General features: G+C 36.9%; 1 protein-coding gene across 2 annotated transcripts in view; it reads right to left on the bottom strand.

Moving 5' to 3' along the window:
• Positions 1 to 10,282: 10,282 nt before the first annotated feature.
• Positions 10,283 to 24,525, bottom strand: part of EED (embryonic ectoderm development) — a 29,366-nt gene continuing 15,123 nt past the window's right edge. Inside the window, exons 7-13 of one of the 2 annotated variants that reach the window (XM_025894462.2) lie at positions 24,408 to 24,499; positions 22,311 to 22,444; positions 20,363 to 20,468; positions 19,155 to 19,229; positions 12,158 to 12,316; positions 11,390 to 11,463; positions 10,283 to 10,617 (exon numbers count right to left, since the gene is read on the bottom strand). In XM_025894462.2, the coding sequence (XP_025750247.1) occupies positions 10,491 to 10,617; positions 11,390 to 11,463; positions 12,158 to 12,316; positions 19,155 to 19,229; positions 20,363 to 20,468; positions 22,311 to 22,444; positions 24,408 to 24,499 (767 nt within the window). In that variant the 3' untranslated portion in view covers positions 10,283 to 10,490. The remainder of the gene's footprint in view (positions 10,618 to 11,389; positions 11,464 to 12,157; positions 12,317 to 19,154; positions 19,230 to 20,362; positions 20,469 to 22,310; positions 22,445 to 24,407; positions 24,500 to 24,525) is intronic. The other variant, XM_025894463.2, reaches the window with a different exon arrangement.

Raw genomic sequence — 24,525 nt, 5'->3', positions numbered from 1 at the left:
CTTGATCCCAGGACCCTGGGATCATGACCTGAGCCAAAGGCAGACGCCCAACGACTGAGCCACCTAGGCGCATCCAACATGGAGCTTGAACTCACGATCCTGAGATCAAGAGTTCATGCTTTACTGACTGAGCCAGCCAGGAACCCCTAATGTGGATCTTGCTCTCAATCTCCTTGGTAAAAACCCTCTAGACTAATTTCCCCTAGATCAGTGTGTTTCAGACTGTAGGTTGAGATGATTATTAGGTTGTGCAATCGGCTTAGTGAGTCACAACCGCATTCCAAAAAAAAAAAAAAGAAAATAAATAGAAAATGTCAGAATACATCATACATGGTAAATGTATTGTTTCATGGAACTTCTTGTTTTGGTTATATATATATATATATGTTTGTGTGATTGGGATATTATAGTCTACTTCTTACCATGGGTGGCGTTAAAAAAAATTTTTTTTAAACTACTGTCCTAGATGATGCAATTAAGCAGAATGACTATCTCCTTTGCCTCAAGTGAGAGTTTTCATTCTTAAAGCACTTCTGGACAATCTGACCATCAGTTCTTTAGACCTCTGCCCTTCTCAGGCATTTGCTTAAAAACAAAACAAACAAAAAACCTTTAAAATCATTTAATTTCTATCCAGCCCCTTTCCAATATTCTGTAGGATGATACACCTAAAGTCACATCCCAGTCTTTTCTTAGCCAATTTTGTTTTCCCAAGACTTCATTGTACTTGTCATCTCTACAACAGAAACCATCTACTCTGCTTCATAGATTTCTTCAGACTCAGGTCCCTGCTCACAGAGCACAATATGGCTCCCAGCCTCTGCCTTATTTCCTATTGCTGAAATTGTTATTTTTCTTTTGGGGGCAAATGTGGGGAGAAGGGGAGAAGGTGGAGAATCATTCTATTCATTTTATTTAAAAGGACCAAAGAAGACCAAGATAGAGCCAGAAAGAGACTGATAACAAGAGTAAATAGTTTAGAAAAGAAATGAGAACCTATCAACAGAGTTGTCAGTGCCAGAAGGAGCTTCTAAGAAAAGGGAGGCACAGGACCTCAGGTCAGCCCCAGGCAGGATCAGTTTCACAAGTGTGTGACCAATGCAGTAAGTAGTATGGGGCCCTGGGCTCAGAAAGAACCCATGCTTAGTTCAAAGCCTCCTCTGGGGGCGCCTGGGTGGCTCAGTCATTGGGCGTCTGCCTTCCGCTCAGGTCATGATCCCAGAGTCCTGGGATTGAGCCCCGCATCTGGCTCCCTGCTCGGTGGGTAGCCTGCTTCTCCCTCTCCCACTCCCCCTGTTTGTGTTCCTTCTCTCGCTGGGTCTCTCTCTGTCAAATAAATAAAATCTTAAAAAAAAAAAGCCTCCTCTGCTCCCATCTTGACATTCTTGGTAATTTTCTTTGAACTTGCATTTTGTAAGTATTGTAAGTAAAGTCCAGTGGGACAAGGCAGCATGTATGTGAAGAGGGGACTCGTGCAATATGCGTATCTGTCTACTGTTCCTTGCCTCTCTATTCATATGTAACATTTTCGATTCTCCATGAGCAAAGAATTCCACTACAAGATTCAAAATGAGTGCAAGTGTGTTTCATCTACAATTGAGTGGGCAGGGGTCTGACAACCCAAGGGCTATGCTTTCAGTTTGAACCAGAACTTGGTTTAAATAAAGAAGACAAAGCATTTTAAGAAACTCGAACAACTAAGGAACGCTATCCTTGCTTATGTTACTTCTTTACTTCCTTGTGTTAGTCAACCACTTAAACTGATGATAACACAGAAGAAAAGGGAAAGATAAGGCAATGGATGGTTGTTTACCTTTATCCTAAAATCAGTAGGTCAAATGCAGAGAATGTTGGTAGAATGTGTGATATCAAGAAGTGAAATAAACGTTTTGTCCTGCATTTTCACTGTACTGCCAAGAACTAAATACACATGAAAGTACAAGTTACAAAATACCAGTTGTAAAATTTCAATAGGATTTAAATGCTTTTATGTTTGCATTGGAAACTGTCATCATACAATATGAAGATGAATGGTAAAATTCATGCTAATATACAATCTTAACTTAGAATGGCGTTTTTAGTTAGAATAGCATTAAAAGCAAATATAAAAATATTATAAGTTGAGAAATCACAAAAAGAAAAAAGCTTTTGTATTTTTCAGTACCTTTAAGGGCATCTTTCTCCTGCTTTTTAAACAAGGCACTTGCATCTATGAAAAAGCCACAGCGAATATCATTCTCAACGGGGAAAAACTGAGAGCTTTCCCCCTGAGCTCAGGAACATGGCAGGGATGTCCACTATCACCACTGCTATTCAACATAGTATTAGAAGTCCTAGCCACAGCAATCAGACAACAAAAAGAAATAAAAGGCATACAAACTGGCAAAGAAGAAGTCAAACTCTCACTCTTTGCAGATGATATGATACTTTATATGGAAAACCCAAAAGACTGCACCCCAAAACTGCTAAAACTCATACAGGAATTCAGTAAAGTGGCAGGATATAAAATCAATGCACAGAAATCAGTGGCATTCCTATACACCAACAATAAGACAGAAAAAAGAGAAATGAAGGAGTCGATCCCATTCACAATTGCACCCAAAATCATAAGATACCTAGGAATAAATCTAACCAAAGAGGCAAAGGATCTGTACTCAGAAAACTATAAAATACTCATGAAAGAAATTGAGGAAGTCACAAAGAAATGGAAAAATGGTCCATGCTCATGGATTGGAAGAACAAATATTGTGAAGATGTCAATGCTACCTAGAGCAATCTACACATTCAACGCAATCCCCATCAAAATACCATCCACTTTTTTCAAAGAAATGGAACAAATAATCCTAAAATTTGTATGGAACCAGAAAAGACCTTGAATAGCCAGAAGAATGCTGAAAAAGAAAAGCAAAGCTGGCGGCATCACAATTCTGGACATCCAGCTGTATTACAAAGCTGTCATCATCAAGACAGTATGGTACTGGCACAAAAACAGACACATCGATCAATGGAACAGAATAGAGAGCCCAGAAATGGACCCTCAACTCTATGGTCATCTCATCTTTGACAAAGCAGGAAAGAATGTCCAAGGGAAAAAAGACAGTCTCTACAACAAATGGTGTTGGGAAAATTGGACAGCCACATGCAGAAGAATGAAACTGGACCATTTCCTTACACCACACACAAAAATAGACTCCAAATGGTTGAAAGACCTCAATGTGAGACAGGAGTCCATCAACATCCTAAAGGAGAACACAGGCAGCAACCTCTTCGACCTCAGCTGCAGCAACTTCTTCCTAGGAACATCGCCAAAGGCAAAGGAAGCAAGGGCAAAAATGAATTTTGGGACCTCATCAAGATAAAAAGCTTTTGTACAGCAAAACAAACAGTCAACAAAACCAAAAGACAACTGACAGAATGGGAGAAGATATTTGCAAATGACATATCAGATAAAGGGCTAGTATCCAAAATCTATAAAGAACTTATTAAACTCAACACCCAAAAAACAAATGATCCAATCAAGAAATGGGCAGAAGACATGAACAGACATTTTTCCAAAGAAGACATCCAAACGGCCAACAGACACATGAAAAAGTGCTCAACATCGCTCAGCATCAGGGAAATCCAAATCAAAATCTCAATGAGCTATCATCTCACACCAGTCAGAATGGCTAAAATTAACAAGTCAGGAAATGACAGATGTTGGCAGGGATGCGGAGAAAGTGGAACCCTCCTACACTGTTGGTGGGAATGCAAGCTTGTGCAGCCACTCTGGAAAACAGTATGGAGGTTCCTCAAACAGTTGAAAATAGAGCTACCATACAATCCAGCAATTGCACTACTGGGTATTTACCCCAAAGATACAAATGTAGGGATCCGAAGGAGTACATGCACCCTGATGTTTATAGCAGCAATGTCCACACTAGCCAAACTGTGGAAAGAGCCAAGATGTCCATCGACAGATGAATGGATAAAGAAGATGTGGTGTATTATATATATGCACAATGGAATATTCTGCAGCCATCAAAAGGAATGAAATCTTGCCATTTGCAATGACGTGGATAGAACTGGAGGGTATTATGCTAAGCAAAATAAGTCAATCAGAGAAAGACATGTATCATATGACCTCACTGATATGAGGAATTCTTTTTTTTTCTTTGTCTTTAAATTTTTTATTGTTATGTTAATCACCATACATCATTAGTTTTTGATGTAGTGTTCCATGATTCATTGTTTGTGCATAACACCCAGTGTTCCATGCAGAACGTGCCCTCTTTAATACCCATCACCAGGCTAACCCATCCCCTCACCCCCCTCCCCTCTAGAACCCTCAGTTGGTTTTTCAGAGTCCATCGTCTCTCATGGTTCATCTCCCCCTCCAGTTTCCCCCCCTTCATTCTTCCCCTCCTGCTATCTTTTTTTTTTTCATTACATATATTGCATTATTTGTTTCAGAGGTAGAGATCTGTGATTCAACAGTCTTGCACAATTCACAGTGCTCACCATAGCACATACCCTCCCCAATGTCTATCACGCAGCCACCCCATCCCACCCACCCCACCCCCACTCCAGCAACCCTCAGTTTGTTTCCTGAGATTAAGAATTCCTCATATCAGTGAAGTCATATGATACATGTCTTTCTCTGATTGACTTATTTCACTCAGCATAACACCCTCCAGTTCCATCCACATCGTTGCAAATGGCAAGATTGATATGAAGAATTCTTATTAAGAGAGAGAGAAATTGAGTCGATCCCATTTACAATTGCACCAAAAACCATAAGATACCTAGGAATAAATCTAACCAAAGAGGCAAAGAATCTGTACTCAGAAAACTATAGAATACTCATCAAAGAAATTGAGGAAGATACAAACAAATGGAAAAACGTTCCAGGCTCATGGATTGAAAGAACAAATACTGTGAAAATATCTATGCTACCTAGAGCAATCTACACATTCAATGCAATCCCTACCAAAATACCATCAACTTTTTTCACAGAAATGGAACAAATAATCCTAAAATTTGAATGGAAACAGAAAAGACCCTGAATAGCCAGAAGAACGTTGAAAAAGAAAAGCAAAGTTGGTGATTACAAAGCTGTAATCATCAAGACAGTATGGTACTTGGCACAAAAACAGACACATAGATCAGTGGAACAGAATAGAGAACTCAAAAATGGATTCTCAACTCTGTGGTCAACTAATCTTTGACAAAGTAGGAAAAAATATACAATGTAAAAAGGACAGTCTCTTCAACAAATGGTTTTAGGAAAATTGGACAGTCACATGCAGAAGAATGAAACTACCATTTCCTTACATCACACACAAAAATAGACTCAAAATAGATGAAAGACCTAAATGTGAGAAAGGAATCCATCAAAATCCTTGAGAACACAGGCAGCAACCTCTTCTTCCAGAACACATCGCCAAAGGCAAGGGAAGCAAGGGCAAAAATGAACTATTGGGACTTCATCAAGATAAAAAGCTTTTGCACAGCAAAGGCAACAGTCAACAAAACCAAAAGAATGGGAGAAGATATTTGCAAATGACTTATCAGACAAAGGGCTAGTATCCAAAATCTATAAAGAACTTATCAAACTCAACACCCAAAGAACAAATAATCCAATCAAGAAATGGGCAGAAGACATGAACAGACATTTTTCCAAAGAAGACATCCAAATGGCAGACACATGAAAAAGTGCTCAACATCACTTGGCATCAGGGAAATCCAAATCAAACCCACAATGAGATACCACCTCACACCAGTCAGAATGGTGAAAATTAACAAGTCAGGAAACGACAGATGTTGGCGAGGATGCAGAGAAAGGGGAACCCTCCTACACTGTTGGTGGGAATGCAAGCTGGTGCAGCCACTCTGGAAAACAGTATGTAGGTTCCTCAAAAAGTTAAGAATAGAGCTACCCTACAACCCAGCAATTGCACTAGTAGGTATTTACCCCAAAGATACAAATGTAGTGATCTGAAGGGGCATCTGCACCCCAATGTTCATAGCAGCAATGTCCACAATAGCCAAACTTTAAAAGGGCCCAGATGTCCGTCGACAGATGAATGGATAAAGAAGAGGTGGTATATATATACAATGGAATATTATGCAGCCATCAAAAAAATGAAATCTTACCATTTGCAACAACATGGATGGAACTAGACGGTATTATGCTAAGTCAAATTAAGTCAATCAGAGAAAGATAATTATCATAGGATCTCACTGATACGTGGAATTTGAGAAACAAGGCAGAGGATCATAGGGGAAGAGAGGAAAAAAATGAAACAAGAAGAAACCAGAGAGGGAGACAAACCATAAGAGACTCTTAATCTCAGGAAACAAACAGGGTTGCTGGAGTGGAGGGGGGTAGGGGCATGGGGTAACTGGGTGATGGACTGTGGGGAGGGTGTGTGTTGTGGTGAGCGCTGCGTATTGTATTTAAGACTGATGAATCACAGACCTGTACCCCTGAAATAAATAACATTTTATGTTAATAATAATAAAATAAATAAAAAACAAGAGGCTTGCAATTTCATTTTTCAATGGGCCCTGCAAATGACCACTAGCCTCCTGTTCCTCTGGAATTATTCTACATTTCTTTCCCAAAGAGCTGGATGTGGGGTCCATCGAAGTACAGGGGGTTCCAGGAAGAGTTCATTCTGAAATCCATAGACAAGAATTCTGGAGCCTCCCAAGTGCTGGAGCCTATCATGACTTTGGCTCTCTTGGAGGCAATGAGCATTATCTTGACCTACATGTACAATGTTACAGTGCTTAATACCTCCATGTTAACACATACATTTATTTCCCACTTTTCGGTTGGAGATCCAGGTGAACTAAGTGTGCACTTTCTAAAGTGTCCTCACTATTCAAAGTGCACTTTTTAATCCAGAAAAAAATAGGTTCCATGATGTGGAGTTACATAGAGAATTTGTGGCTCATCATAGGACTGGAATGAATACTTTTAGTGAATGACAGGAGAGTTTAGATCAAGCACCAGGCTCTGGGTAGACCCACAGGGATGCCAATCTTTGGTTCCTACCCAAGGCCTTCCAAATCTATTATCCTTCAAATTGTTCTGTAGAAGGGCTTGGAAAAACTTGCTGTCCTGGTGAGCACCTTACGTCACCACAAAAGGCTGCAAGAGGGATATGGCATCAGCTGAGGCCCCTTGTGAAGCTTGAGATCAACTGAGGTGGGGATTTTTCTCAGGACTTAATAGTTTGGGGCAAAGTTCTGGCCTGTGGGTGACTAAACAGACTGGCACATTAGTGGCTAGGACTGCAATGGAAGTGGGAGACATAATGGTAACAAACATGCCAGAACCACCATCTCTCTCCCTGCCCACTTGACACTCAGGTATCATGGTATATTTACTTCTTCAAATATTGCCTTGCCTTCCTTTTTTTTGATTAAGCAATTACCACTGGACCTTTTCATTTTATGCTCTATAGTTTCTAACTCCTCATATTCTCAATTTCCTTCTCTTTAACACATTCCAAGTAATTTTTTAGGATCTCTTCCAGTTCACTTATCTCTATTGTGTCTAATCTAACATTCACTTTTTTTTTTTAAGAGATTTTATTTGACAGAAAGACACAGTGAGAGAGGAACCACACGCAGGGGGAGTTGGAGAGGGTAGGCTTCTCACTGAGCAGGGAGCCCGATGCGGGACTTGATCCCAGAACCTGGGATCATGACCCGAGCCGAAAGCAAACGCTTAACGACTGAGCCACCCAGGTGCCCCTAACATTCACTTTTACTTCCATCATTTTTCACTTCTGAAGGTTCTAGTTGTTTTTCTTTTTTTGTTTAAATGTTAAATGTTGAGACTTATTCAGTTTTTTTTAAATTTTATTTATTTATTCATGAGAGACAGAGAGAGAATCAGAGGGAGAAGCAGGCTCCCCGCTGAGCAGGGAGCCCGATGCGGGACTCGATCCCAGGACTCTGGGATCATGACCTGAGCCGAACGCAGACGCTTAACCATCTGAGCCACCCAGGCGCCCTCATTGTTTCTTTTATAAATCCTCCTGGTCAGTCTTAGTATTCTCTAATTGCTTATTTTTGTGACTGCAACTTTTATTTTCATTCATTCAAGTATTTATCGAGTACCTATGTGCAAGGCACTGTTCTAAGTGGTTATACCAGCAAAATAAACAAACCACAGTCCACTCTTATAAAAGACTACACCCCAGTGGGGGGAGAAATACAACCAACCAAAGTAAATTACGTAGTATATTAGATGATCATTGAAATGTTCAATAAGAAAGCCAGGAAAGGGTGGAATATAGGTAAAAAGCAGCAATTGTAAATGTGGCTCTTCTACATTTTCTGGCAACACCAGCATCTGAAGTCCTTGGTGGTCTAAGTATATTATGTACTGTTTCACCTATCAGTCAGAGCATGTCATTGCCTATCTGGTGATCTTTGTGAGCTATTTGGCTGACCTAAATTTTCAACAACCTTAGGGGCCTCCTGAAGTGTTTAGTTTCAATATCTAGTATCCATAGCAAGAGTGGGCAAAACTACGGTTTATGAACCAAATATGGCCCACTGTGTGTTTTTGTTAATTTTATTGAACACAGCCAGGCCCATTCATCTACGTATCATCTATAGTTGCTTTCACACTACAGTAGTAAAGTTGAGTGTGAGAGAATGTACGACCTTCAAAGCCTAAAGTATTTACTACCTAGCTGTTTACCAGAAAAGTTTGCCAACTGCTTATCTACAGATATACACAGGAATTAATAACAAAAGTAAAATGGGTACCAACATACACTGTTGGAGCAAGTGAATCTGGTACAACCTTATTAGAAATACCCTTTCATTGACTAATTCTGAAAGATGAGTGTGGAAATAATCAGAGAGGTACACAAAGACTTGTATCCTGTGCCAGAAGTCTAAAGATTGTTTATAATAGCAAAAACCAGAAGCAATAAACACATCCAGAAGGGTATTAAATACTGGTGTATTCATGGAAATGCATAAGATTTATAAACACAAGGCTCATGAATCTCAAAATCTGATAAAATTCAGTCTTACATTTTACCCGGCACCCATTTTACTTCCTACCTTCTGATTTACTCAGGTTTTCCTTATTCCCTCTGCTTCAGGTCAACTCCTCCACATGTCATGTTGGTTCTCTTTGGGAATTTTCTGGTCTTTTTTTTTTTAAATAAAGATTTTATTTATTCATTTGAGACAGAGAGAGCATGAGCAGAGGGAGAGGGAGAGGAAAAGCGGACTCCCCGCTGAGCCAGGAGCCCAATGTGGAACTCGATCCCAGGACCCTGGGATCATGACCTGAGCCGAAGGCAGATGCTTAACCATCTGAGCCACCCAGGTCCCCCAATTTTCTGGACTTTTATATAGGTCTCATTCTTGCTGTTTCTTGTTCATAAATATATACAAAGCACCTTATGTTTGGAACAAAAGACCCAACTACTCTCAAGTCTGATTCCCTCAATCTACGTATTTCTCTTAACCAATATATTTCTATAAAAGCAGACATAACACTGTACATACTCCCCATTTCTTTCATTTTTCAATTGCCGGCATTCAAGCTTCTGTGTCCTCTTCTCACTTGCTCTAATATTTCCATTAAGATTTATAATGGTCGGGCACCTAGGTGGCTCAGTTGGTTAAGCGACTGCCTTCAGCTCAGGTCATGATCCTGGAATCCCAGGATCGAGTCCCACATCGGGCTCCCTGCTCAGCATGGAGTCTGCTTCTCCCACTGACCCTCCCCCCTCTCATGCTCTCTCTCAAATAAATAAAATCTTAAAAAAAAGGATTCTTTATGGTCTAGCTGCAAACCAAATGGCAGTATTTTTTTCAACTGTGCAGAAAGCTTAATTAAATCATTGTATGTGCCACCTATATTTTTAAATTACTATCAAGTTATAGAAAGAGATACAAAGACATAGTTAATACAATTTCCAATAAAAATAAGTAACAATGTATTTAGGGTTTAGTGTATGTCAAGTACTGTTCCAGCTGCTTCACTTGTTTAATCATTTGATCTTTAATAACCCTATGAGGTAGGTATTCTTATCCATGTTTCACACACGAAGAAACTGAGTCAGATGTTCAGTTATTTAGCTCAGCTCACAGGTGCAGAGCCAAGACTTAAATTCAGCTTAGTTCTAGAGCTTACACTTAATCACTACATTACATAGCTTTCTTCAGTTAAAAGAACTACAAAAATGATCATTACAAAAAGGGCGTATTTTATTACTTTCAACATTTCTTTTTATCACAATGAAAATAAACACACAGCTTTAAAAAAATAAATTTTTATTAAAAGCAGTAGAGTCTGAGCAGGAGACAGTACAAAGAATGTAAACAATGTAAACATCACTACATTCAGCTCAGCCTGATTGAATGCTGAAAGACAACTCTAAATGCTCTATGTGCCCTTACTAGCAAGATACAGTAATTCTATTATACACAGAAAACACACCTAATTTTGATTAAGAAAAAGTATTTTATCGAAGTCGATCCCAGCGCCAAATACTGGCATCATCACAAACAGCTATAAGAATACTGCTATCCCTGCTAAAACTGGTTTGTCGAATAGCAGCACCACATTTATGATGAGTCAGTGTTGTACATCTAGGAAAAAACAAGACAACACGTTAAATGCCATTCATAAAAAATGTTGTATCAAATTAAACCAGTGAATTAGAAAACAAATAGATGTTCCAAGTCATATGGAAAGCATTTAAAACATTACTAAGAGAATTCAATTTCTAATTTCATAAAATTTGGGTATATTTTATATATATGTATTTTAAATATTTTATTTATTTATTTGACAGAGACACAGTGAGAGAGGGAACACAAGCAGGGGGAGTGGGAGAGGGAGAAGATGGCTTCCTGGTGAGCAAGGAGCCCAATGCAGGGCTCGATCCCAGGACGCTGGGATCATGACCTGAGCCGAAGGCAGACGCTGAACAACTGAGTCACCCAGGCGCCCCTATATTTTATATTTTAAAAAAAGAAGCAACTTGTCACCAAAGTACTCATGATAAACAGTCATTATGAAAATAAAAAGTATATTAAAATAACCGAGTCATGTAAATGTTAAAAATGATTTAAGAATGGTACTTCAAGTATCAATTACTTCCTATCTATTGGCATAACATTTGAGAAAATGGCAGAAATTATCAATAAAAATTTCTTTAAAAAGATTTTTACGAGAGAGAAGGCACACAAGCAGGGGAGAGGGGCACATAAAAGGAGAACCAAAGACTCCCACAGAGCAGGAAGCCTGATGCAGGACTTGATCCCAGAACTCTGGGATCATGATCTGAGCCGAAGGCAGCTGTTTAACCGACTGAACCACCCAGGTATCCCTAATCAATAAATATTTCTAAATACTTACTTGGCTTTATGAGGATCTTCTACTTCTAAATCCCAAACATAAAGTTTGCCGACCTGATTGCCCAATGCAAGCATCTGTATAAACATATTTTTAAAAACACCAAATTATAAAAATAGGTATAGAGCCTTCAAGCATTCCTAAGACATATTCGTATTTCAGAAAAACCTCAGCTCCAGCCTTTGGCTATGCTCACGATTAGTTTTTTGCATCTTATATTTCTGATTTTTAATGGAGATAACAGCAACTAATACTTCAGAGGTATCCTGAGTAAATCAGAAGGCATTCTGCAAACTTATGAAGGACTTTACAATTTACATTGTCAGCATGTACTTTACTCTATTCTGCCTTAAAGAATTATAGCAAAAGCTACAGACAGCTCCTCCAGTTTTCTGACAGAAATAAATATCCAGGTAATTTGTTACTACAAATTCCTAACACCAATCTCTTTCAAATTTTAGATAACTTGTAGTTTTGCCCCATCTTCCATGTTGATTTTTCTCCAAACTTTTCTACAAAAAAAGCTACCTTAATAACAGATGTTATGGAAAGTAAGCACCTCACTGCCACCATTGACACCTGTCAATTGCATTTATACTAAGCATTGCAGATGGTGTGCAGAACCACAAGGGTAGAATAAATAACATCACTGGCCAAAGTAATCAACATAAAATATCAAGGTAGATTCTTACAAGAAACAACATGGATGCACAACAGAGAAAAGTGAAATTACAATGGTCTTAAGTTTAAAATGTAAAAATATGTTGCTACCTTTTGCCAGAAATCCATAGAAAACCTCATGTACCAAATGTCACACTGGCTGTAATCGAATCGCCCAAGAATAGTCACATTAGATTCACTGGGTTTAATTTTATCTATATCATCTTCCATTTTGCCAGGTTTCCAGCACACAATGGCATTTTCACAAGACTTTAAAAGAGAGAAATGAGAAAAAAAGAAATATTACATATAGAACTGAATTTTAAATATTAAAAACAAAGCGCTTTTTTATCTTTTTAGAATCAACAGTCTTAAAACCTGGTTATCCATCTACTAAATACAGTGATATACATTTATATTACAGATCACTTATATTTACAGAGTCAATGTCCACACCTGAGGACAAGAAGTATTACAACAGAATTTAACAATATTCAAAAGCATTATATTATCTGGAATATTCATTTTGAAGTCACAATTTCTCTTCCAAACCAAATCCATCTCTAGATACTGTGGCACCCAGAAACTGGAGTGTTTTATAACAAAAGGTAAAATTACAAAAACCCTATACAAATGCATGGCTCTTCAATATGGCCCCTGCTTAGAGGCCTTAGAGATCAGATTATATAGAAGGCAATAAACTCAGGGGTTTTAACATCAAGACATTGATATGGGGATAGGACTGAACTAGACTAAGTTACACCTTCTTATTCTAATATCATTATCTTTGCACGCATTCTAGTTAAGCAGCAAGTGATAAGGAATACAATGGAAGAAAAACTGCAACACAGTGGGCACTATGCGTATTATAGGTCAGTGGTGTGCCAACTGAGGGACATTTGGCAATGTCCCTGCCCTTTAGTAGGTTAGAGGCGAGAGATGCTGCTGGATGGCCCCTCCCATAAAAAAAAAAAAAAAAAGAACGATCTAGCCCAACAGAACCTGGACTGAGAAATGCCTGTGTAGGGAAGAGTGCCTCCTGGAGTTTACATGACACAGCCTACACAGTCCCGTGGGGCAGCTCTGTCCGGTTCACTGACATACGAACATTTTAACAGCAGGGCCACAGGAAGATTAGGGAGGGGACAACACCCCTCCCCCCGTTTTTCTTCTCTTGTCTTTTTTAGATTATATAAAATCCCAGGGCTATATATCTGATACACAAGTTCTTTACTGTAAAGTACCTTAGATTAGAGATCACCCACTTTGATGATCTAACTAAATGCACAATTGGATTGATAGCCTATAGACTTCCCTCAAAAGACTCATCTTGGTCCCAACCCTACTGAATCAGAATCTCTACAAGGGAAGGCTGAAGCAGAACAATTATGACATAGTTCTTCAAGTGCCTGTCACCGATTACACTGGTAAAGGATCCTTAATTAGTAGAGTCCCCTCATGAACTAAAACTTAAGGAGGTAAGGAGAATTTGTTCGCTGTAATGGATGACTGCACTTGAAAAATCATCTAGAGAGCTTTTTAAAATTACGAATTTCCAGGTCCTTGTGCCAGATTTAGAAAACTCTGGGACTGAGGCCTAGGAATCTATTTTTACAATGTTCTCCTAGTGATTCTGATGCAGAAATAGATTTGAGACCACCAATACAGTTCATTCAGGTCAGCTTCCTGAAACCTAAAATGCAGAAATCTTTTCCTTTCGTCTGATTAAGTTCTAAGAAAAGAAATTTTAGAGCTAGTGGCTTTTCTACTTCCAAAACGATGGAGTAGATGTACTTTCCCCTATTTATCCTCACTATAGCTTAAAAGACTGAGTATCAAATATAAAGCAAACATAAGACTTTGAAAGGTAGAGAGAAGGTAGGCTGGTTTGGAACCTTGGGACTTCAGGACGTTGAGTTCCTTGGTTTTCTTCTGCCTCATTTATGTACCCGACTGGATACTAGAAAAGGCAGCAGCAGCTCAGCAATACCCATGGGTTAAGTCCAAAATACCCCCAACAAAAGCCTGCTCTCTCTAATAACCAAAGAACCAGGGAAGTAACAACCTAGCAGGAGAGAAAATTTTCAAACACTCTACTCCAGCCAAACACCACAGAAAAAAACTGTGGGCCCATGCTCACATGAACCAGCAAAGGCCCAGTGGGGAGCACTTCTCAGGTGTAACTCTGCACCTCAAATGCATACCTGACCCTCCCTACCCCTCACCCATAATGAAGTAACTTTCTCCTCCTCCTCTTTGCCTGGGGTGGTATCAGAGGCAGCCTAGCAGAGTTAGCATGTTTACCATCATCCACGACCCCCGTGTCAGTGGAGACCACTCTGGGGAACAGTAATGAGACACCACCATCTTGACTTCCCCACCACCTGCCAATCATGAAGTAGTGCTCCCCTTCCCCAGCTGAAAATTTATCAGAGGAAGAATGTGCAAAACATCTAAATAAAATAAGATGCACAGTCTTGTAGTATCAACAATCAAAATATCTAGATCTCAATCAAAAATTCACTTGTCATACCAATAATCAGAAAAATCTCAACTTTAATGCTAAAAGACAATAAATGCCAACAATGAGAAGCATAGGTGTTGGAACTATCTGACAAGGATTTTTAAAGCAGCCATCATAAAAATGCTTCACTGAAAAAAATGCTTCAGTGAGCAATTATAAACACACTTAAAAACAAGAACAAAGTCTCAGCAAAGAAATAAAAAGAATCAAATGGAAAATTCAGATGAAAAATACTATAACCAAAATAAGAAAATCAACCTAAAGGTTCAACAAGTGTCAGTAAATTTAAAGTCAGAAAAACAGAAAACTACCCAATCCAAACAAAAGGAAACAAACGAAAAAAGAGAGTCCCAGGGGTCAAATAAAAGATCTAACATTTGTATCGTTAGAGTTCGAAAGGAGTGGAAGAAGAGAGCAGGTCTAAAAAAGAATCTGAATAATGGCTGAAAAGTTTCCAGATTTGGCACAACTGTATCTCCAAAAGACATAAATTTACTACAATTTAAGGTGAGTGAACTCCAAAAGATAAAATCCAAAGAAATCAAGGTACATCATATTCAAACTTCTGAAAACTAAAAAGACAAAAAAATCCTGAAAGCAAGTAAGACAAAACACCTTATGCTGAGAAGAAAAACAATTCCAATGATGGCAGGTGTCTCATCAGAAACCACAGACCCTAGAAAGAGGGAACACAACATTTTTCAAATGTGCAAAGAAAATAACTGTCTAGGTAAAATCCTCTATCGACTGAATATACCTTTCAGGAATGAAGGAGAAATGAAGACATTCTCAGATGAAGAAAAACGAAGAATTTGTCACCAACAGAACTACCCTAAAAGAATGGTTACAGGCAGTTTTATAAACACAAAGGAAATAATATGAGAAGGAATCTTGGAACATCAGGAAGGAACAATGGAAAAAGCAAAATGAGTAGTAAATACTCTCCTTTTCCCCTTGAGTTTTTAAATTATGTTTGATGGTTGAAGCAAAACTAGTAACATTTTTTGATGTTTTTCCCAATTATAAAGGGAATATTTAAGACAAACTATAAATGGTGGATAAAGTAACAAAGGAAAATTAGGTTTCTACACTTCACGTCAAGTGGTAAAACGTTGATACACAATAGACAGGTTACATAAATATGTTTTTATATCTATTATTGCATGGTAGGCATATCTTTAGGCAATTTTTTACTTTTAATCTACACCTATTTTATACCTAAAATGACTTTCTTATAGATAGCATTAACAAAAATAAATTATAACAAAAGGTAACAAAACAGTTAATAAATATACATATATAACATCTAGAGGAAACACCAAAAAGCTGCATAAAGAAATGTACTTAGGGGCGCCTGGGTGGCTCATCAGTTAAGCGCCTGCCTTCGGCTCAGGTCCAGGATCCTGGGATTGAGCCTCGCATCAGGCTCCCTGCTCGCGGGGAGCCTGCTTCTCCTTCTCCTCCTTGCTCATGCTCTCTCTCAAATAAATCAATCTTAAAAAAAATGTACTTAATATTACAGATAAATCAAAATGGAATTCTAGGGGCACCTGGGTGGTTCAGTTGATTAAGCATCTGCCTTCTGCATAGGTCATGATCTTGGGGTCCTGGGATGGAGCCCCGAGTCTGGCTCTCTGCTCCCACTTATGCTCTGGTGTGTGCTCTAACAAATAAATAAAAAATAAAAAATCTTAAAAAAAAAAAAAAAGTGGAATTCTAAAAAATGTTCACATGGGGTGCCTGGCTGGCTCAGTCAGTAGAACATGGGACCCTTGATCTAGGGCTTGTGAGTTCAAGCCCTACATTGGGCATAGAGCCTACTGATCTACAGGAAATTAGGGAAAAGGCCCAGATAGAAGAAAAAAAAAAGAAAAAAAACTAAAAGGGTCCAGTCACCAAGACACAGCAATAACAAGCAACTCACAGAGCTGCAAAACATCATAAAAACTGAAAGCAGAAAGGGAAAAAAATCCACAATTACAGCTGGAGACTTCCTCATCTCTCAATATTCGATAAAATAAGTAGACAGAAAAGTCAATGAAGCTGTAAAGAAGTCAACCACACCATCGACCAATAGCACCTAACGGACACTTATGGAACACTCCCCACAAACAGAATTACACATTCCTTTCAAGCTCCCACAGAACATACCCAAGATAGTGCCATAAAAAATCTCAAAAAAGTTTAAAAGAACCCAAATTACAAAGAGTATGCTCTGACCACAATGGAATCAAATTAGAAATCATTAAGAGAAAGATAACAAGAAAATCTCCAATACCTAGAAACTGAACAACACACTTCATATCAAAATTAGTGAGATGCAGCTAAATAAAGGCAGAGAGGAAAATTTATAGCATCTAATACTTATCTTAGAGAAGTCTCAACTCAATAATCTGAGCTCCCACACCTTAATGAAACTAGTAAAAGAGCAAAATACACCCACGGCAAACAAAAGGAAGAAGAGATAAAAAATTGAGGAGCCCCTACCAAGACTTAACAACAACAAAAAAAAGACAAAATACCATTTCAGGATTGAAGCAGGGCTATCAGTAGAGCCCTTGCAGTTGTCAAAAGGAAAATAAGAGAATATTACAAACAACTCTACATATAAATTTTACCTTAGATGTAATGGATCAATTCCTCATACAACACAAACTACCACAACTCACGTAATATGAAATAGTTAATTTGAACAGCTTTATTAATTATTAAGGAAATGGAATCTGTATCTTTAAAACTCTCAAAAATTTCTAGGCCCAGATGATTTAACCAGAGAATTCTAACAACGATTTATGAAGAATTTCTTATCATTTCTTCCAGAAAATAAGAGGGAAAACTTGCCAATTCATTTTATGAAGCCAGGATTATCAATACCAAAACCAGACAAAGACATTACAAAAAACTTCAGACTAGTATTATAACCTCATGAATACAAACAAATCTTTGACAAAATACCAGCTATTAGCAACACATATAAAAAATTACACTATGAACAAATAAACTTATTCTAGGGATACAGGACCAGATCTATTAAAAAAAATTAAATACACTCCATTAACAGGCTAAGTAAGAAAAAGCCACATGATCGTATCAACTGATACAGAAAAAGCATTTGACAGAATTCAACACCCATTCATGATAAAATTCTCAAAAAACCAATAAGGGGGATAGTTCTCAACTTGATGGAGAACTATAAAAACATACAGCTAATATACCTAATTGTTAAAGACAGAATTCTTTCCCTTTTAATATCAGGAACAAGTCAGGAATGTCTGATCTTAACACCGCTATTCAACACACAACTGGGAAGTTTGCCAGTGAAATAAGGCAAGGTCAGAAAGGAAGATATTAAACTGTCCCTATAGGCAGATGACATGATGGGCTACGAAAACATTCCCAAGTACTAGACAAAAAACCATGGGATTCAAGGTCAATATGAAAAATCAATTGCATTCCTGTATACTAGCAATAAACACAAAAAAATAAGGAACACCATTTATAATCATTCAAAAAAGGGAAGTACTTAGGTATAAATCTAACAAAGCATGCACAGGACTTGTATGCTAAAAGCTACAAAATGCTGATAATAAAAATCCAAGATCTAAATAAATGGAGAGACATACTATGTTCATGAACTGGAGAGTGGAGCAGACATTAATTCCCCATCAAACTGATACACAAATTTAACAAAATACCAAACTCTTCACTGCCCAAAAAACCCCAGCAAGATTTTTTTTTATAAAATGTAGACAAGATTATTCTAAAATTTAAACTAGAAAGGCAAAGGAATCAAAATAGCTAAAAACAATTTCGAAAAATAATAAAGTGGAAGAAAACACTTAACCAATTCCAAGACTTATTACAGAGCTACAGTAATCAAGACTGTGTATATATAGTAGTGGTATAGGGAATAGAACAGAAAAACCAGAACAGCCTCACACAAGTAGGCCAAACAATTTTTGACCAAGGTGCAAAAGCAATTCAAAGGAGAAAGAAGTCTTTCAACAAATGGTGCTGAATAATTGGATATCCATAGGCAAAAAATGAACTACTACCTAAACCTCATATAAAAATTAACTCAAAATAGATCATACATTTAATAAAACATAACACTATAAAACTTTTCAAAGAAAACATAGGAAAACATCTTTAGGATCCAGAGCGTGAAGAGCTTTTAAACATAACATCAAAAGCACAATCCATAAAATTTTTTCAAACAAAAATCAATAAATTGAAATTCATCAAAATTAAAACATTTGCTCTGCAAAAGATCCTGTTAAGAGGATGAAAAGACAAGCTACAGACTGGAAGAAAATATTTGCAAACTACATATCTGACACAGGATTCATATTTAGAATATATTAAGAACTCTCAAAACTCAACAATAAAAAAAACACAAAACCAATCCAATTAGAAAATGAGCAAAAGATATGAAGAGACATCATCAAAAAGGATATATGGATGGTAAATAAGCATATGAAAAAGATGTTCATCACTAGCCATCAGGGAAATGCAAATTAAGACCACGATGAGATATCACTACACACCTATCAGAACAGCTAAAATAAAAAATAGTGACAATACCAAATGCCGGCGAAGATTCGGAGACACTGGATCTTTCATACATTGCTGGTGGGAATGTAAAATGGCACGGCCACTCTGGAAAATAGTTTGGCAGTTTCTTAAAAAACTAAACGAACTTAACCATGACCCAGCAATTGCCATTCTAGGCATTTATCCCAGAGAAATGAAAACTTATGTCCACACAAAAACCTGTACACGATTGTTCATTAGCAGCTTTATTTGTAATAGCCCCAAACTGCAAAAGGACCAAAATGTCCTACAATAGATGAATAGTTAAACTGTGGTACATCCATACCATGGAATACTACTCAGCAATAAAAAAAGGAAAACTATTGATACACACAACAACTTGGATGGCATTATACTGAGTGGAAAAAACCAATCTTAAAAGGTCCCATACTGTAACATTCTTGAAATGACAAAATTCACATGTGATAAAATGACAACATAGAACTATAAGCACACATTGTACAATGTCAATTTCCTAAATTTGATATTGTATTACAGTTATGTGAGATGTATGTGGGAGAAATTGGGTGAAGGGCAATATGGGACCTCTCTGTACTTTCTATGAAACTTACTGAGAATCTAATTATTTCAAGATCAAAAGTTTAAAAAAAAAAAAAAAGGTAAAACTATACCCGTAAAGCCAAGAAAAAAAGTAAGTCAGGCTCTGTCCAAGAAAATATGAAATGCCCTGAAATCCACATCAAGAAAAGAAATTGGATAGCAATTTTTCCAAATATGACAATCCTAAATGTTCAGATAACATCACCAACAACTAAATTATCAGCAAAAAATATGTAAATATACATCAACACATGAGAGAGAAGGGGATGGCAAACTACAGCCATAGCCAATTCCAGTTGTCTGTTTTGGTAAATACAAATTGACTGAAATGGACACAAACATAACAAAAAACCCACTACTGGCTTTAGGTATTGGTTATTTTATAACATTGGGTATCAGAGAATATCATCTTACAAGTTAACATTTTTCCTGTTATTGCAGCACAAGTTATAATAACTCATCAGGATGTTATATGCCTAAAACAAGTTTCCAAATCTATGAGACTTTAAGGGAAAAAAAAGGAATTTCCCATCTGCCATCCAATTTACCAAACTGTATTAAAAAACTGTGCTCCCTGCAAGGTTCCAACTCACACAAACACAAACAACAGAAGTACAGCTTAACAGCAGTTAGCATACCTTGGAAAGTATCAAATCACCTAACCATCGCACACAATCGACATAATTCCTATGTATGTCTCTGGTGGAAAAGTCAGGAAAGTGAATTTTCTGAGAAATAAATGGCCTGCAATGGAAATGTCAAAAGTTAAAAAGAAAAAAGAATAGTAGAATCACACTAATTTTCACTTTCATATTTATATGACTATTAATTCTGTGTTCCTAGAAAACTGCATACCTTCTTATGGGTTTATTGAGACCTAAAGTCTCATTTCATATATTTCTGTATTTTTTCCATTATCGGCTCTCAATTCAATTTTCTTATGAAATTTCATTTACAAAAATTATAGCTTCTTATCTTACTATGGAGACCAAAATAAATCACTTCAAATTCTGGCTATCCTAACCAATGATAAGCAGTATCATCTGATTACAGCACTAAAAGTTTCTCATAGAAAACATTAAACTATTCAAACTTTTAAATTTAAGCATTAACAGTCTATCAAAGTCAACATATCTACATTATTTCAAAAGATGGTCACCTTTCTAGGAACAATGACACATCATTCCAAAGCCTGCTAAAGACAAGGTTAGATGAGAGTCCTCCCTTGAGCAACAATTTCTAAAAATGGTATCTAACAGGAATTTGGCATTTATTAAGACTTTTCCTGTACTTAGGAAAGTGAAACATAGTGCTATTTTTTCTTTAAAGATGTTTTTGAGAAGACTACCAAGCAGAGAAGTCGCTACCAATTCTATAGTTACTTAAAAGTATACCTAACATTTCTAATCTAGTGATTCAGATTTATACTGAAATAACTAGAAGAATGACATGATGCCATGAATTAGTTGTGTCTTGGGCAACTCACATGTCCTCTCTTTACTTTTCTCTCATATGTAAAAAGGATGTTGGGCTGAATCATCTCAAACATTCTTTCCAGTTCAGATTCTGGGAGCTTTTCTTTATTAAAACATTAAAATGTTATTAATGATCTAATACAAATTCTTAATTCTGCTATAATTATATTAATTGCTTTTTAGCCAAATATGTTAGTGCATTGAACTATTTGTTGATGGTTATAAATTTAACTGATAACCTATTAATAATCTGGTTTGATAACCAGAAAATAAATGCTTTTTGTTAAAACAGAAGTGCAAACGAAGTTAATATACACAGACATACCATAGTGACAGTGAAAGTGTTAATAGTCTGATGAGATTCTGAAAAGACAGTTATTGAATTAAAAATTAAAGCATTTCAAAAATTATTAAGGGGGTATCTGGATGGCTTAGTCGGTGGAATGTGCAACTCTTGATCTTGGGGTTTTAAATTTGAGCCCCACGTTGGGTGTAGAGATTACTTAGAAAATAAAAATCTTTATATATATATATAAAAAATATTGAAATTATATATATATTTTAAGAAAACTGCACAGTTCCCACTCATAGTCAGTCCCATAAAGCAAGGCTCCTGCTTTTGAATTTTCTCCATCTAAAAAAGGGATCATTTAAAGGAAAGCATTACATTATCATGAAATAAAGCCAAGAAACCCATTTAAAAAAAATCATGATTTACTGTCTTGACTTTCAATTTAAAGTGTTGACGAATAATACAAGTAATACTATTCTGAAGGGTCCTTTACCCTATCCCACAGAGCAAGTTTAAGCAGCTTAAAATTGTTAAAATGTAAATAGTCAAGCACATGCATACCTAAATAAAAAGTGAAACATGCTACTAAATTAAGATGAACACACAATTTAAAGGGGATTTTGAAAAATGAGCCACAGACTAAAAATAAAGGGCTTTGATTTAAAAAATCTTATGGTATATAAATTGGTACCTAAAACTTATTCAAAGAAGGGCTTCTAAACTCAATGTTGGGGGATTATGTAAAAATTTTGGAAAAAGTAAAATGCACCTATCCAATAGCATGAAAAAACAAACTGTTTTCAATAGCACAATTGTTACCTGTTAGTTTTATTTGGATTATAATCATAAGATTCCTTAATTGCATTCATCATTCTCTTTGAATTGATCCTCCAAAGTTTAAGAGAGTGATCCATACCACAGGACATTATTTTTTCACCCAAAAGATCATAATCCTGTATGTAAAGCAGAAAAGCTTAAAATATACAAACTGCCCAAATTAGACTACTCAATTTTCATCTGATGTACAGCATAATGAAAATTCTATTTCAAGTCACACACATTTTGAGTTTATCCATGTAGCCCATAAATCAGTTGTTACTGCTTCTGAGACTTATTTTTTTTCCAAGATTTAGTTTTAACTGATTAGTCATAACTACAGTATATGAACTTATACAATATGTAAGTCAAGAAAGTAAATTGTTTGAATTTAGTTTTATCTATTCAATTATCTTCCTTTGCTTTATTCTGAAGGTAAATTGAATGAAGTAAAACAATTATTCTATGACACAAAGACCTGAGTAAGTCTGTTAGTACTCTCTGTCCAACCCTGATTAAACAATGAAATCGACAGCTGTAAACTATACAGTTGGTCCTTGAACTTAAATTTTACTTTATCTGTGTATCTAAGTCAAAATGCTTATTATATTGGTTTTAAATTCACTTTTTAAAAGAATAAACAGCAGAAGGGGGCCTGGCTGGCTCAGTCAATAGGGCATGAAACTCTTGATCTCAGGGTTATGAGTTCAAGCTCTACACTGGGTGTAGAGATTACGTAAATAAAATCTTAGGGGCGCCTGGGAAGCTCGGTCAGTTAAGCATGTGCCTTCAGCCTTCAGGCTTGTGCTCTGTCAAATAAATAAAGTCTTTTAAAAAATAAATAAAATCTTTAAAAAAAGGGAAGAAAACAGTAGAGAGTTCTATTTGAGGAGGAAATTTTCCTTATTAATCTAGCTATTCTGTGTTAATCCAACCTTTGAATTGATCATGAACACTATTTTTACAAGAGCCTAAGGGCTTTAGATTTGGTGTTCACTGAATTCAGAAGTCTGGTTGCTGTTACTTCTAATTATCTCACTGTCAGTAGCAACAAGACACCCTTAGAGTCGGTAGCTCTAATTTATATTTCTTAAAGGATGGTAGTCATGGCTCTTAGGACACATAAAACCAGATGGAAGAATGCTTCTGCAACTTTTAGAAAATCCAAAGCAACAAGGTAGCTGAAGGTAGGTATGATACTCACAAAAGCATACAAACTCCAACTACAGAAATATTTCGTACTTCCAAATAAAAAGCTACTGGCTTCAAAACAACGTGCCCCTTTACACAGTTTAATAAAATACTGAAGAACTGTAAAACCACTAGATAAGCTATAAATGGAACGTAAGTAAAGCTAAAATAATGTAAAAATGTGAAAATACTAGCTGACTAAAAATACCAACATACCATTAAAATGGATCAATAGATTATAATACATAAATATAAAGGTAACACCATGACAAAGAGTTCTCTAAAACTTAGTTTAAGCATAAACACTTCCTAAAAATGGATCTTATATTTCAACTTCAAATAAAAGATGAAAGTTGATCTCAATTGCTAACTAGCTTAACCTTTTATTTTTTTTAAAGATATTTATTTATTTATTTATTTGAGAAAGCAAGACTATGAGAGAGAGAGAGAGAGAGAGCGCGCGCACATGAGAGGGGGAAGGGTCAGAGGGAGAAGCAGACTCCCCCCGAGCAGGGAGCCCAATGCGGGACTTGATCCCAGGACTCCAGGATCATGACCTGAGCTGAAGGCAGTTGCCAAACCAACTGAGCCACTCAGGCGCCCAACCTTTTTCTTTAATAACTGAGAAACAGCAAAACACAAGTTGGCTTGGTGATTTCTGACTAACAAGTTCACGGTATTCTTTCATGAGAATCGAGGTGCTGGTATAAAGTGCGAGAGTACGGATAAAGCACAAAAAGCCTTACTTGCTTTATTCCTTCATCTTTAAGTAAAAACCTTGTTATGTCACAAGTAAATGAGTGCCTGGCAGGCTATATGAAACAAACCATATGCTTTCTTATAAGAGTTCCATGGGGACTGTTCAGAGCTCTACACCTGAAGGTCACTGCCCTGCAGCTTTCAACTTACAGCACTTAGAACTTCATCTCTGTGCCCTTCCACGCCTCCAAATATCGCCACCAGAGTGTCTGTTTGGATATTCCACAATCGTAATGCATGATCTAGTAAAGACATGAAAAACATTTTA

This window comes from Callorhinus ursinus, unplaced genomic scaffold (genome assembly GCF_003265705.2).
Source record: "Callorhinus ursinus isolate GAN/ISIS: 27379988/994484 unplaced genomic scaffold, GSC_fseal_2.0 scaffold35, whole genome shotgun sequence".
Classification (NCBI taxonomy): domain Eukaryota; kingdom Metazoa; phylum Chordata; class Mammalia; order Carnivora; family Otariidae; genus Callorhinus; species Callorhinus ursinus.
The sequence above is the reverse complement of the archived record's forward strand: the minus strand, read 5'-3'. Positions and strand labels throughout refer to the sequence as shown.